Consider the following 14,435-nt stretch of genomic DNA (forward strand, 5'->3'; position numbering starts at 1 on the left):
TCTGACAGCACACACACACACACACAGAGAGAGAGAGAGGGCTGTGAGTCTGACAGCACACACACACACACACAGAGAGAGAGAGGGCTGTGAGTCTGACAGCACACACACACACACACACAGAGAGAGAGAGGGCTGTGAGTCTGACAGCACACACACACACAGAGAGAGAGAGAGGGCTGTGAGTCTGACAGCACACACACACACACAGAGAGAGAGAGAGGGCTGTGAGTCTGACAGCACACACACACACACACACAGAGAGAGAGAGGGCTGTGAGCATGTCCCTGTTCCTGCTGCTGCGCTCCTTCCTCACCGCCAAGCGGGGACCCCTGCCCGCAACTCAGGCGTTCCGGCGCAACTCGGGCGAGAGGCCGTCGTTAGCGGCGGCGGAGCGAGCCGCTGGGGGCTTGAAAACCTTGGAGGATCTTCCCGGCAGCGGCCTGCTGTCCAACTTCTACTGGCATTTCATCAAAGGATACCACGAGAAAACCCACGAGCTGCAGGTGAGAGGCTCAACTCTCCTTTTTTGACCCTACCCCCCCCCTCCACTTTGAAGCTCCTCACCCTGTTGCCCCCTTCCCTCAGCTGCCCTGGTAGTAGTTTAACCTGAGTTGTCCCCATGCCTCGGGCGAGTTTGCGAAGGAAAATGTCCTTTACAGTAACCTCCTCTGTGCAGGAATTGAACCCCTGGCATCACTCTGCATTGAGGAGAAAGTGAGGTCCGCAGATGCTGGAGATCAGAGCTGAAAAATGTGTTGCTGGAAAAGCGCAGCAGGTCAGACAGCATCCAGGGAACAGGAGAATCGACGTTTCGGGCATAAGCCCTTCTTCAGGATTCCTGACCTGCTGCGCTTTTCCAGCAACACATCACTCTGCATTGGCAAACCAGCCACCCAGCCAACTGAGCTAATCAACTCCACCTCGGGTTTGTGAACCTTTGGGGAGAACAATGTTCACCTACCTCAGTGCTAGGTGGTCTACCCCCTGTCCTGAGACTGTGTACCCCTGGTTCTGTACTCCCCAACCAGAGGGAACATCCTTCCTGCATCAGCTCTGTTACATTTCAGTCGGAATCCCCTCTTATTCTTTTACGCTTATATGAATACAGGCATTGGTGTTATTCAAACTTAAATGTCATTTGTAAGCGTTTCACAATTCTGTGTAACATAGAGTGTTGAGATTGACTGACACACTCATGTTTGGCACGCATTAGAGTTTACCAGGGAGTTAGCAGTTTTGCAGGAGACAATGATTTCTTGTTTATTCCAAGCCTGATGATTTTGAACCTGATGTGGAGGTACTGGGGTGGACAAAGTTAAAAATCACACAACACCAGGTTATCGTCGAACAGGTTTATTTGTTGGACAGCTCACTGGTTAGCACTGCAGCCTCACAGCGCCAAGAACCTGGGTTTGATTCCAGCCGCAGGCGACTATCTGTGTGGAGTTTGCATGTTCTCCCTGTGTCTGTGTGGGTTTCCTCCGGGTGCTCCAGCTTCCTTCCACAATCCATAGATATGCAGGTCAGGTGAATTGGCCGTGCTAAATTGCCCATAGTGTTTAGGGATGTGTAGGTTAGATGCTTTAGTCAGGGGTAAATGTGGAGTAATAGGATGGGGGAATGGGTCTGGGTGGATTACTCTTTGGTTTCCACACTGTAGGGATTCTTAAAATAAAACTTGGTCTTATGTGATGTTTAACTGAGTTGAATTTGGCCTCCATTCCATTGTGCAATGCAGTCGGACTCGTTGTGTGGAAAAATTCCTTCTCACATCACATGACTTGATTTACAAATTGCTTTAACTGTAGCCTGTTAGTCTAGATGTATGACTTTGCTCTTCATGAACATTAATTTCTCTGCTTCTGTCTTATCCATTCCCCTCATAATTTTATTTGTATCTATGAGAAATAGCTTTCCAGCACCTTCCCTATACCCTTGAACATTATGATGATTTCAAGTGCTCATCCTTGTACCTCACACCTTTACTACCCTCCCAAGCTCCCAGGTTTCTATAAGATTATCCCCTTCTTTTTCTTCTAAACTCCAGTGAATATAGTCCTAACAGAGTCGAGAGTGTGGTGCTGGAGAAGCACAGCAGGTCGGGCAGCATCTGAGGAGCAGGAGGATCGATCTTTCGGCCAAAAGCCCTTCATGGGCTTTTGCCCGAAAGGTCAATTCTCCTGCTCTTCGAATGCTGCCTGACCTGCTATGCTTTTCCAGCACCACACTCTCGACTCTAACCTCCAGCATCTGGAGTCCTCACTTTAGCATAGTCCTAACAGATCCTGTCTCTGATGGTGACCATGTAGCCACTGTCAAGCTTTGAAAACCTATCTTGTTCACCAATGTCCTCCCATAGAATCCCTATAGTGTGGAAGTAGGCCATTTGGCCCATTGAGTACATACCGGCCCTCTGAAGATCATCCCACCCAGACTCTCCTTCCTACCCTATCCCTGCATTTCCCATTGTCAATCCACCCAACCTATGCATCCCTAGACACTTTGGGCAATTTAGCATGGCCAATCCATCCAACTTGCACATTTTGGACTGTGGGAGGAAACTTGAGCACCCATAGGAAACCCACGCAGACACAGGGAGAACATGCAAGCTCCACATAGACAGTCGCTCAAGGCTGGAATTGAACCTGGGTCCCTGGGTGCTGTGACGCCGCATCGCTAATCCCTGAGCAACTGAGCCATCCTTTAGGGAAGGAAATCTGCCATCCTTCACCTGGACTGGCCGACACGTTGGCAATGTAGTTGAGTTTTAACTGTCCTCTGAAGATGCCCTGGCGTGTCAGTCAGTTCGGATGGCAATTAGGGATGGCCAATAAATGCTGGCCTAGCCAGCAATGCACACAACCTATGAATGGCTCAAGCAAAGGTGCCACTGTGCCCCAATTTGCAGCATTGACATGCTGTAATGGACTGGAGAAAGGCCATGAAGGTGCAGTGAGGCTGGTACATATTGGATGTCAATGTCCATGGGCATGGGATGCATGTGCCCTGCAATGTTGGTGCTGACCTATCCAATATGGAGGACCAGAAGATCAAGGGAGAGTCTCCAAATATCTGATCTGACCTCCACAGCAGGAATTCTCGATGGCTAGTTTCTATTCAGTGGGTGGCTGAAGAGGAGTAACACTGAGGGTGATAATGAGTGATGATCCCCGTTATAAGGTGTCTCACCACTCACTAGCAAGAATCTTATATTGGTGCCTGTGACTTAGTTGGAAAATGTGACTTGTTGATCCCGGCATCAAGAAAGGCATGTCTCAACATTACACTGAATTCTCTCAAATTTCTCTCTAGAGCTCACATTGGTCTGGCCCTGGGACAGGGCTTATGCCCAAAACGTCAATTCTCCTATTCCCTGGATGCTGCCTGACCTGCTGCGCTGTTCCAGCAACATATTTTCAGCCCTGGGACAATCCTGTCCATTAACTCAGTTTCTCTCTCCACATATGATTCCAGACCCACTGAATGTTTTCAACATTTTCTGCACTGACTTCTGATATGACTTGGACTGGTTATAAAATCAGGCTTTGTGTGTGTCCAAATTTCTGATAACTTACAATAATGGAATATCGCACAACAGAAAGAGGGAATTTTAGCCCATCGTGCCTCCATGGACTCTTTGAAGTATTTAATCACGTGGCCCCAGAAATGTTTCCTTTTCAAGAATTATCCGATTTCTTTTGGAAGTTGTCATTGAAATTCCCCCAACTCCTTAATTGCCTTGAGCGTCACTGGCTGGACCAGCATTTATTGTCCCTAGTGCCCTTGAGAAGATGGTGGTGAGCTGCCATCTTAAACCATTGCGGTCCATGTGCTGTGGGTTGACCCACAATGCCCTTAGGGAGGGAATTCCAGGACCTTGACCCAGTGACAGTGAAGGGACGGTGATATACTTCCAAGTTAGAATGGCGAATTGAGCGGGACTTGGAGAGTGTGGTGTTCTCATCTATCTGCCGCCCTTGTCCTTCTGGATGGAAGTGGCTGGGGGTTTGGAAGATGCTGCCGAAGAATGTTTGGTGAATTTCTGCTGCTACTGAGTAATGGTGGTGGAGGGAGTGGATGCTTGTGGATGTGGGTGCCAATTAAATGGGCTGTTTTGTTGTGAATATGTCAAGCTTTTTGACTGTTGCTGGAACTGAATTTATCCAGGCAAGTGGGGAATATTCCATCACTTTTCCCCCATACCCCTAATGAAATCCAGAAGTTTGTCTATCTCTTTCTTGACTACATTCAGTGACTTAGCTTTCACAGTCTTCTGTGGTAAAGAATTCTACAGGGTCACTACTTTATGAATGAAGAAATATTTCCTTATCTCAGTCCTAAATGGTCTTCCCCCTAACCTGTGGAAGACTATATCCCCAGTCAGGAGAAACATCGTCCCTGCATTTAGACTGTTCAGCCCTGTTAGAATTTTAAACATCAGGTATAAAATAGATCCCCTCTCACCTTTCTAAGCTCAAGTGAATACAGGCCCAGTTGAATCAATTTCTCCTCCTATGACAGCCCTGCTATCTTTGGCATCAGCTTAGTGAAATTCCACTTAACTCCCTCTATGTCAAGTACATCTCTCTTCCACCCTCTTCCGTCGGGCAGAAGATATAAAAGTTTGATACACGCACAAGTAGATTTAAGAACAGCTTCTTTCCCTGCTATTATCAGACTTTTGAATGCAACTCTCAAATGTTAATTCTGATCTCTCTCTGCACCTTCTCTGTGGCTGTAACTCTATTATCACTCTGTTCTGTTACCCAATGCACTTTTTATGGTATGATCTGTAGATCACATAGAACACTACTTTTCACTTATCTCGGTATATGTGACAACACAAACTCAATAAATACGTCCTTTCTTTGGTAAGGAAATCAAAACTGCATGAAATAGTCCAGTTCTGGTCTCACCAAAGCCCTGTATAACTGCAGCAAGAGATGCTTAGTTCTGAACTTAATTCCATTTGCAATGAAGGCCAATTGGGTGACGGGATAGTCAAACCCATTAAGTGAGAGAGAAATATGGCTATGGGCCTAAACCTGTCCGATAACGCTCCTTAGAAGTGGAACATTGTTACAATAGTGAAAGCACTGTTTAACAGCAAGTTGTTGTGTAGCCAAGTGTTTATTTGACACTGAATTCACCAAACACTTGATCAAAGAGTTAGAGTTTAAAGAGTCAATTTCAAGACAGAGAGAGAGGTACAAATGTTTAAGGAGTGAATTGCACAGTTTCACAGGAGGTTTCAGTGATGATTATTGTTGATGCTCCATCTCGTTGGAGAAAGTGAGGACTGCAGATGCTGGAGATCAGAGTTGAAGAGTGTGGTGCTGGAAAAGCACAGCAGGTCAGGCAGCATCCTGATGAAGGGCTTTTGCCCGAAACGATGATTCTCCTGCGCCTCGGATGCTGCCTGACCTGCTGTGCTTTTCCAGCACTACACTCTCGGCTCCACCTCGTCGGTCCTGTTGCCCCTTAATGACGCGTAAACCACATTGTCAGAGCTGCCATGTCCTTTGCGTCTCTGGGAGACGAGTGGTGATTTCATCGAAACGCGTGGAATTCTGTGAGGATGTTTCCCCCAGTTCGGCTGATGCACGGTGACTGTGCTGCCAAAGCCTCCCGATGAATCTGAGAATGCTATATTTTCCTTTCTCTGGTTTCTTTTGCAGATTGTGCAGAAGAAGATGTTCGGTCCCATCTGGAAGAACAAGTTTGGCCCCATCACTGTCGTCAATGTGGCCACAGCTGATTTGATTGAGCAGGTTTTGCGGCAGGAGGGTAAATACCCAGTGCGGGCCCATATGCCACACTGGAGGGAGTACAGAGAGTTGAGAGGGCAAGCTTATGGACCGCTTTGTGAGTGAGTATTGAGGGCAGCCTGCAATACCAACAGTCAAGGCCCAGTTATTTAGCGATATAAATTTATCACGGGGCCCAAGTAAGCTGAAACCATGGGGACATGAGCTGTAAGGCAGCATTGGCTCCCTTCCAGTGTAACTGCGTTTTAATAGCTACCTCGAACAAAGACTTATAGGATGTTTACTCAGAGGCAGTTCTGAAGAAGACTCACTGGGCCCAAAATGTTAACTCTGATTTCTTTCCACAAGTGCTGTAAAACCCGCTGAGCATTTCCAGGAAGTTCTTTTGGAGGACAAGTGCAGGCACATTGGGCCACATTCTGTGAAGTCTTTGTTGGTTATCAAACAAATTGAAACAAGTCGATATTAAGGCATTTTGGAGATGTGGCTCTGTAAGTAGAGGCACAGAATGTGAAAGTTAGTGCATTACATCAAACCAAGACAAAAGACCATTAGGCTGTGGCTGGGTTACTGTGTCTAATTCGGTGCATGACACTTGAGGCTGGGTGCCAGAGAGGGCACAAGATGGTGAAAGGGGATGAACAGTTACAGTAGAAACTGGGATTGGTCTGATTAGAAGGTCATGGAGAGACTTCTATCACGTGTTCAAGGTAGCGAGTTTTGTTTTGGATTTTTTTTTGGAGAACAAGGATTTAATTAAATTGTTAAAATATCCGGAGGGAACAATGGGAGAACTGTTTCTGCAACGTTGTTTTCTTTGAAATTCACTTGTGTCCAAGAGGAGATTTCAATAATAGCACAGAAAGGAAACAAGGCAAAGAGCCAAGGAAGGATCTTCTTTCAAAGTGTTAACTCCTTCTGTGCCCTCCATTCTGTCAATGCCGCCAAGCTGGGAACTGGGCTTTGACTATTTGCCCACTCTGTTCAGCTCTGATTCAAGACAGGACTTGAATTCTATGATTCAACCAACTAGTCATTCAGTGAAACCTCTGCAGAGGCTTTAACTTAAATATGAGTAACAATTATTTTGGGTGCGATTGTCCACTCCATGGAGGTGACGAGGGAAGTGGTGAGAAGGGGGGATATAACTGGACAAGTTGGCACGGGAGAGATATGCACCCCTCCCCTTCACCACCTCACCAATTAAGTCACAAACCAAAGCAGAAGTTGCTGGAAAAGCTCAGCAGGTCTGACAACATCTGTGGAGAGAAATCAGAGTTAATGTTTCGGGTCAAATTACCCTTCCTCAGAACTCAGTTCCCTAAAATCCCAGATTTATCCAAATCCTGTACAAAAGTTAGTATTGAATCTGCTTCCACTGGCCTTTAAGACAGGGCATTCTGCACCTCAACATCTCAATCTGTAAAATTAAGATACGCCTTATCTCCTGTCTGGCCCTGAGGCCTGTTAAAACCATGACCACTTGTTACTGACTCACCTCTCAGGGAAACAGTTTCTTGCTGGCTACTCTCTCATAACCCTCGATAATGTTGAAGATTTTTATAAAGCGTCCCCTTCTCTGCCCTGAGGAGAAAAGTATTGTGAAAACTATTGGTCAGAGCAAGAACTATAGGGGAGGCAGTGGCCTGATGGTATTACCATTCCAGTCATAGAGTCATACCGCACAGAAACAGACCCTTCGGTCCAACCAGTCCATGCTGACCATAATCCCAAACTAAACTAGTCCCACCTGCCTGCTCCTGGCCCTTATCCTCCCCAAACCCTTCCTATTCATGTATCCATCCAAATGTCATTTAAACGTTGTAATTGTACCCAGATCCACCACTTCCTCAGGAAGTTCATTCCACACAAGAATGACCCTTTGTGTAAAAAAAGGTGCTTCTTATGTCTTTTTTAAATCTCTCTCCTGTCATCTTAAAAATGTGCCTCACAGTCTTGATATTCCCCATCCTAGGGAAAAGGTATCTCTCACTGTTTCTATCCATAGCCCTCATTATTTTATAAACTTCTCGAAGGCCATCTCTCAACCTTCCACACTCCAGTGGGAAAAGTCCCAGTCGATCAGAATTCCAACTGAAGGAATGGCAATATGCTTCCAAGTCAGGATGCTGATGCCATGGGATCCTCGTACCCAACTAACTAGATTGAATAGGTTGGGGCTGGTTTCCCTGAAACATCGGAGGCTGAGGGGTGACCTTATACAGGTTTATAAAATCATGAGGGGCATTGGATAGGATAAATAGATAAGGCCGTTTCCCTGAGGTGGGGGAGTCCAGAACTAGAGGGGCATAGGTTTAGTGTGAGAGGGGAAAGATATAAAAGAGACCTAAGGGGCAACTTTTTCACGCAGAAGGTAGTTCGTGTATGGAATGAGTTGCCTGAGGAAGTGGTGGAGGCTGGTACAATTGCAACATTTAAGAGGCATTTGGATGGGTATATGAATAGGAATGGTTTGGATGGATAAGGGCCAGGTGCTGGCAGGTGGGACTAGATTGGGTTGGGAAATCTGGTCGGCATGGATGGGTTGGACCGAAGGGTCTGTTTCCATGCTGTACATCTCTATGACTATGACTCTATCCGGCCTTACATTATAACTCAATCCTTCCATACCCTGCAACATCCTAGTAAATCTCTTCAGCTTAATAATATCCTTCCTATAACTGGGACCCAGGTTCAAATCTCGCTATAGCAGGTGGTAGAATTTAGATTCGATTGAAAATCAGGAATTAAGAGCCGAAAGATGACCAGGAAACCATTGTTGATTGTTGGGAAAATTCCAGCTGGTTCACTAATGTCCTTTTAGGAAAGGAAATTTACCATCCTTACCTGGTTAATCACCTCCACACCTACAATGATGTGGTTGCGTCATAGCTGCCCTCTGGGCAATTAGGGATTGGCAATAAATGCTGGCCTAGCCAGCGATGCTCACATCCCATGAACAAATTAAAAATAAAATCAGCTGGTCACTAATAAACTCAGTCAGAAATTCAGGAGAAATGTCTTTCTCTGTGAGTGGTTGGGGGGGTGGAACCCATTATGACAGAAAGAACATAGAACATAGAACATTACAGTGCAGTACAGGCCCTTCGGCCCTCGATATTACGCTGACCTGTGGAACCAATCTGAAGCCCATCTAACCTACACTATTCAATTCTCATCCATATGCCTATCCAATGACCATTAAAATGCCCTTAGAGTTGGCGACTCTACTACTGTTGCAGGCAGTGCATTCCATGCCCCTACTAATCTCTGTGTAAAGAAACTACCTCTGACATCTGACCTATGTCTATCACCCCTGAGTTTAAAGCTATGCCCCCTCATGCTAGCCATCGCCATTCGAGGAAAAAGGCTCTCACTGTCCACCCTATCTAACCCTTTGATTATCTTATATGGCTCAATTAAGTTGTCTCTCAACCTCTTCTCTCTAACGAAAACAGCCTCAAGTACCTCAGCCTTTCCTCGTAAGACCTTCCGTCCATACCAGGCAACATCCTATCAATCTTCTCTGAACCCTTTCCAAGGCTTCCACATCCTTCCTATAATGTGGTGATCAGAACTGTACACAATGCTCCAAATGCGGCTGCACCAGAATTTTGTACAGCTGCAGCATGATCTCATGGTTCTGAAACTCAATCCCTCTATAACTGTATGTCTTCTTAACAACCTTATCAACCTGGGTGGCAACTTTCTGAGATCTGTGTACCTGGACACCGAAATCTCTGTGCTCACCTACGCCACCAAGAATCTTACCATTAGCCCAGTATGTTGCATTCCTGTTACTCCTTCCAAAGTGAATCACCTCACACTTTTCCACATTAAACTCCATTTGTCACCTCTCAGCCTAGCTCTGCAGCTTATCTATGTTCCTCTGTAACCTGCAACATCCTTGCGTCTACTTGATCCCATACAAAGGGAAGGGATCAGGTCGATGCAGCTAAAGGAAAGCTAGATGGGGGAGAAAGGTAGAGAAGGTACTGCTGTTGGAGGGGCATTCATTAACTCGTGGGACCGAATGGGCCTCTTTCTGTGCTGCATATTTGATATAAACTCAGGTTCTCCAGTCTTGTCTGGACTTTGGGATGTCTTTGGGATAGTGGGAATGAACAGTTGTAGCCAGTGACTTGATTGTCTTTCCTTGTGTTTGCTGTTACAGGTATGGGGAGAAGTGGCATCAATTACGGAGCATGTTGAATCCCAAGATGCTGAAGCCAAAAGAAGTGTCTAATTATTCTCCTGCCATCAATGAGGTGGTGACTGACTTTGTGAAGAAAGTTAAGTGGCTGAGAGAAAACCAGGGCAGAGGGGTGATGCTGAATGATGTGTCCAGCGAGCTGTACAAATTCGCATTTGAAGGTAGTGACTTTAAACCTTACAACCAGAGGAAGAAGCCATTTGACCCATTGTGCTTGTACAAGAGCCCAAGATTAGAGTAGTGCTGGAAAAGCACAGCAGGTCAGGCAGCACGAAAGGAGCGGGAGATTCGACATTTTGGGCATAAGCCCTTCATCAGGGAGCCATTCCTGATGAAGGACTTTTGCCTGAAACATCGAACTTCCTGCTCCTTGGATACTGCCTGACCTGCTGTGCCTATCCAGCACTACTCTAAGCTTGACTCGAATCTCCAGCATCTGTAGTACCCACTTTTTGCCTTGTACAAGAGCTGCCCTTTTAGTGACACTCCTCTGACTTTTCCCCACAATCATGCAACTTGCTTCGCCTTGAGAGTTAATTTCATCCCTTTTGGAAGCTCCATCTCAATCTGCTTCCACCTTCTACATCGCAACACCTCGTTGTGTCTCCTCCTTCTCCAGTCTGGCTCTTCTGGAAATCACAGGGGTGGCACAGTGGTTAGCACTGCTGCCTCACAGCGCCAGAGACCCGGGTTCAATTCCCGCCTCAGGCAACTGCTGTGTGGAGTTTTCACATTCTCCCCGTGTCTGCGTGGGTTTTCTCCGGGTGCTCCGGTTTCCTCCCACAGTCCAAAGATGTCCAGGTTAGGTGAATTGCCCATGTTAAATTGCCAGTAGTGTTAGGTGAAGGGGTAAATGTAGGGGAATGGGTCTGGGTAGGTTGCTCTTCGGAGGGCCGGTGTGGACTTGTTGGGCCAAAGGGCCTGTTTTCACACTGTAAGTAATCTAATCTAATCTGTGTTTTGAAGAAAGGTCATCTCAGACTCAAAATCTTAACTCTCTTAAGTGTCAAGCGATGCTGCCAGACCTGCTCAGTATTTTCAGGACTTTCCATTTTTATTACATATTTCAACCTCTGCATTATTTTGCTTTTAATCTCCATCATCTGGTCACTGATCATTCCACCAGTTTCTCCCAACTTATTCTCTCAAGTATCTCTGTTAGGTTGTCAGTTATCTTTTTGCAGGTCTCCCTGCTGAACCATGTCATCCTTCTTAGGTCTAGAGTTTGGTCATCGTTCCTCTGTAACAGCACAGAGCGGGTGTACATAGCACCCACTTCATGCACATGGACCACAGCAGTTTGACAAGGCAACACGGAATGGACATTAAATGCTGGTCTAACTTGTGACTCCCCCGCTATAATAAAAAACATCAAACATTTGACAGGAGCAGTAGGAGGTATATACTTACATGATAGAACCTTCAGAAGTATGTCCAGTCAAAGAGTTGGCCTTGACTCATAGGCATGAATCTCTACAGTGTGGAAACAGGCCCTTCAGCCCAACAAGTCCACATCGACCCTCTGATGAGTAACCCACCCAGACCCATTCCCCTACCCTATTATTCTACATTTACCACTGACTAATGCACCTAACCTACACATCCCTGTACACTGTGGGTAATTTAGCATGGTCAATTCACTTAACCTACACATCTTTGGACTGTGGGAGGAAACCTGACACCTGGAAGAAACATGCAGACACGGGGAGAATGTGCAAACTCCACACAGACAGAACCTGGGACCCTGGCGCTGTGAAGCAGCAGTACTGACCACTGAGCCAGCATGCCACTCCTATAGAATGGGAAAAGACCCTTCGGCCCGTCAACCAGCTAACTATTCTAATTCCATTTTTGAGCATTTGGTCCATAGCAATGTGAAGCTTGGCATTACAAGTGCACATCTCAATACTTCTTCAACATCATAAGGGTTTCTGCCTTTACTATCCTTACAGCCAATGAGTTCCAGATTCGCACCATCATCTGGTGAAAATGTTTTTCCTTACGTTTCCTCTAAACTTTCTGCCCCTGGTCATTAATTCCTCTACCAAGGGGTAAAGTTCCTTCCTGTCTATCCTGTCTATGCCTCTCATTAAAATTTTACACATTTCTATTATGCCCCCCTCAGTATCCTCTAGATATCTCGCTCAATGGTGATTCTTCAAGTGAGAGTCCAGAAAGTTTCTGTCTTCTCATTTTATTTATATATTTATTCATGGGATACAGGCATCACTGGCTGGGCCTGCATTTAATGCCCATCCCTGGTTGCCCTTGAGAAGGGGAGTTGCCTTCTTGAACCACTGCAGTCCGTTTGGTGTAGGAAGACCCACAATGCCTTTAAGGATGGAATTCCAGGACGTTGACCCAGCATGTCAGACAAACACACTCCTTATTAGATATCTTGTTCTGACAGTGTCCACTGCAGCTAACAGAAGCTCAAAACAGATAACCATATAAATTGACAGGAGTCATATTAACAATTAGACCATAGCATATTGGAGCAGAATTAGGCCATTCAGCCCATCAAATCTGCACTTCCACTTGATCATGGCTGATATGTTTCTCAACCCCATTCTCCTGCTAACTCTCCATCATTCCCATTTCTAATCAGGAATTTATCTATGTCTGTCTACAAGACCCTTAATGACTCGGCCTCCACAGCGTTCTGTGGCAATGAGTTCCACAGATTCACCACCCTGTGGCTGAAGAAATTCCTCCTCACCTCAGTTCTTGGTACTAGCCAGTAACTATGCGAGGTACTCTCCTTCCATTCTACAGCCCTTATCAACGTACTTCTGTACCTCTTGCATCTTCTTGTCAACAAGCTTCTCAGTTGAAAGGTGATCCGCAGAAAGATTACAGGGGAATTGAGAAGGAATTTGTTTCCCACCCACAGGCATGTGGGAGTTCTGGAATGCGCTGCCCAAAAGGGCAGAAGAGGCAAAAGTCCTCATCACTTTGAAAACATTTCTTTCGTGGACAGGATTTATAGTTTGCAGATGACACCAAAATTGGAGGTGTAGTGGACAGTGAGGAAGGATCTTGGTTAGATGGGCCAATGGGCCGAGAAGTGGCAGGTGCTGTTTAATTTAGATAAATGTGAAGTGCTGCATTTTGGAAAGGCAAATCAGGGTAGGACTTATACACTTAATGGTAAGGTCCTGGGGAGTGTTGTTGAACAGAGAGACCTCAGAGTGCAGGTTCATTGTTCCATGAAAGTGGAGTCGCAGGTAGATAGGATAGTGAAGAAGGCGTTTGGTATGCTTTCCTTTATTGGTCAGAGTATTGAGTACAGGAGTTGGGAGGTCATGTTGCGGCTGTGCAGGACATTGGTTAGGCCACTTTGCATGCAGTTCTGGTCTCCTTCCTTTCGGAAAGATGTTGTGAAACTTGAAAGGGTTCAGAAAAGATTTACAAGAATGTTGCCAGGGTTGGAGGGTTTGCGCTACAGGGAGAGGCTGAACAGGCTGGGGCTGTTTTCCCTGGAGCGTCGGAGGCTGAGAAGGGACCTTAGAGAGGTTTATAAAATTATGAGGTGCATGGATCTGACAAATAGGCAAAGTATTTTCCCTAGAGTGGGGGTGTCCAGAACTAGAAGGCATAGGTTTAGGGTGAGAGGGGAAAGATATAAAAGGGACCTAAGTGGCAACTTTTTCATGCAGAGGGTAGTATGTGTATTGAATGAGCTGCCAGAAGAAGTGTTGGAGGCTGGTACAATTACAGCTTTTAAAAGGCATTTGGATGTGTATATGAATAGGAAGGGTTTGGAGGATATGGGCCAAGTGTTGACAAATGGGATTAGATTAGGTTAGGATATCTGGTCGGCATGGACAAATTGGACTGAAGGGTCTGTTTCCGTGCTGTCTATCTCTAAGACTCTATAATTCTATACTGGCGATGCTGCCAGTACCAGCTTTTTTTTCTCTTTATTCATTCACGGGATGTTGGCATCATTGGCTAAGCCACCATTTATTGCCCATCCCTAATTACCCAGAGGGAAGTTAAGAGTCAGCTATATTGCTGTGTGTTTGGAGTCACATGCAAGCCTGACTAGGTAAGGATGACAGTTTCCTTCCCTGGAGGGCATTAGTGAACCAGATGGGTTTTCCCGACAATGGATTCATGGTCATCCTTAATTCCAGATATTCAAACCCAGGTCCCCAGACCATTATCTGGATCTCTGGATTAAAGTCTAACACTAATACCATTGGCAATACCAACACCAATACCAATGCTAATACCAACACCAATAACCAACACCAATAACCAACACTAATACCAACGCTAATACCACTAGGCCATTGCCTCCCCTGTGTTGCCCATTTCTAATTGCCCTTGAATTCTGTGCCTTGTTGGGCCATTTCAGAGGCACTGAAGAGTCAACCACATTTCTGGGTGAAAAGGGTGCCTCTCAAGTGCATTTTAAATCTGTCCCCTCTCACCTTAAACCTATG

At 45.9% G+C, this 14,435-nt stretch overlaps 1 protein-coding gene across 1 annotated transcript in view; it reads left to right on the forward strand.

Moving 5' to 3' along the window:
• The window catches only part of cyp27a3 (cytochrome P450 family 27 subfamily A member 3), a 74,857-nt gene continuing 60,422 nt past the window's right edge, over positions 1 to 14,435 (forward strand). Inside the window, exons 1-3 of the mRNA XM_087989345.1 lie at positions 1 to 506; positions 5,682 to 5,872; positions 9,946 to 10,145. Of these exons, the coding sequence (XP_087845471.1) occupies positions 282 to 506; positions 5,682 to 5,872; positions 9,946 to 10,145 (616 nt within the window). The 5' untranslated portion in view covers positions 1 to 281. The remainder of the gene's footprint in view (positions 507 to 5,681; positions 5,873 to 9,945; positions 10,146 to 14,435) is intronic.

The sequence above is a fragment of the Chiloscyllium plagiosum genome, unplaced genomic scaffold, assembly GCF_037043375.1.
Source record: "Chiloscyllium plagiosum isolate Xiang-an unplaced genomic scaffold, Cpla_swu_hap1 HiC_scaffold_7, whole genome shotgun sequence".
NCBI classification, from domain to species: Eukaryota; Metazoa; Chordata; class Chondrichthyes; order Orectolobiformes; family Hemiscylliidae; genus Chiloscyllium; species Chiloscyllium plagiosum.